The sequence below is a fragment of the Vombatus ursinus genome, unplaced genomic scaffold (genome assembly GCF_900497805.2).
Source record: "Vombatus ursinus unplaced genomic scaffold, bare-nosed wombat genome assembly UNPS02011369.1, whole genome shotgun sequence".
Taxonomy (NCBI): Eukaryota; Metazoa; Chordata; class Mammalia; order Diprotodontia; family Vombatidae; genus Vombatus; species Vombatus ursinus.
The window spans coordinates 3,228,274-3,229,331 of record NW_020951147.1 but is presented as its reverse complement, the minus strand read 5'-3'; the positions used below and the strand labels follow the sequence as shown (position 1 = coordinate 3,229,331).

The following is a 1,058-nucleotide window of genomic DNA, read 5'->3' as shown; positions in this document are numbered from 1 at the left end:
CCGGCGTCGCTCGTCCCTCACATGACGGCAGCGTCTTTGCTCATTGGCTCATCCGGACGAACATGACGCCGCCCAGCTTGGCTTCCTGGGCGGCTCTAAATTCGGCCAATCATCCGCGGATTCAAGCTTGTGGTTCCGCTTCTTGCCTCTCGGCCAATCAAAATTCGCCGTTTCCGCCCTGCGCGCCTGAGTGATAGGCCAGCGCTCCAATGGGAGCTGCCAGACGGTGATGGGAGAGGAGGGGCCCCCCGCACGACCCGGCCCTGAGGTTCAGCAGTGGCGGCGGCGGCGGTAGCGGTGCCGGCCCTTCCTCCAGGTGGGTGCACAGCTTAGCTGGCCGGGCAGGGAAGGGGAGGGAGCGGAGCGGAGCGGCGCGGGGCCGGGCCCGGGCCAGGCCGGGCGTCCTTGCTCCGGCTGGGCCACGCAGGAGGCCGCTCCGGGCGTCCTTCAGGATGACAAGAGGAGGGTCACCCTGAAGGTGCGCATGCGCCATGCACACGGCCGGGCGGGAGGGGGCGGAGGCCCGGTCAGGGGTCAGGGGTCACGGGTCACGATGGCTCTTCTGCTCCCTCACCTTCCTCACTCCTGGGCCTTCCCGCCCCTCCCCCTGCTTCTCAGCCCGAGAGCCGAGGCTCAGTTCCGGGGACTGGAAGGGGACCCGTCCAAGGTCATGAGCGGAGCCGAGCCCCCCGACCTCCCCGCCCCCCCCGCCTGGCTCTGGCGGCACACAGTGGGCGCTGCCCGGCTGGGAGGCACACAGTGGGCGCTCTCCATCCCGGGGGCCTCCGGGGATCTGGGGTCCTCTCCAGTGGTCCGACATCCTCGGGCTCTGGGCCCCAAGCTCTGACCCGGGGAGGGGGGGGAGAGGCCCCTCACCTGGCCCGGGGAAGGAGGGAGCGGATGGATGGATGGATGAAGGAACAAGGGAATGAAGGAGCGGATGAGTAAACACACGAGTGAAGGAAGCGATGAAAGAGCGAGGGCATGAATGGCTAAGTGAAGGAACGAATGAAGGAGTGAACGAACGAGTGAGTAAATGAAGGAACGAGTGAAGGAAT

At 67.1% G+C, this 1,058-nt stretch overlaps 1 protein-coding gene across 2 annotated transcripts in view; it reads left to right on the top strand.

Moving 5' to 3' along the window:
* The first annotated feature begins 235 nt into the window (after positions 1–235).
* NDUFS8 (NADH:ubiquinone oxidoreductase core subunit S8) overlaps positions 236–1,058 on the top strand; it is a 4,353-nt gene continuing 3,530 nt past the window's right edge. Inside the window, exon 1 of one of the 2 annotated variants that reach the window (XM_027855984.1) lies at positions 236–316. Coding sequence is in view for 1 of the 2 variants with exons in the window: in XM_027855983.1 (XP_027711784.1) it covers positions 554–667 (114 nt within the window). In the remaining variant the exon portion in view is untranslated. Of the gene's footprint in view, positions 317–544; positions 668–1,058 lie in introns of those variants that run through there. The other variant, XM_027855983.1, reaches the window with a different exon arrangement.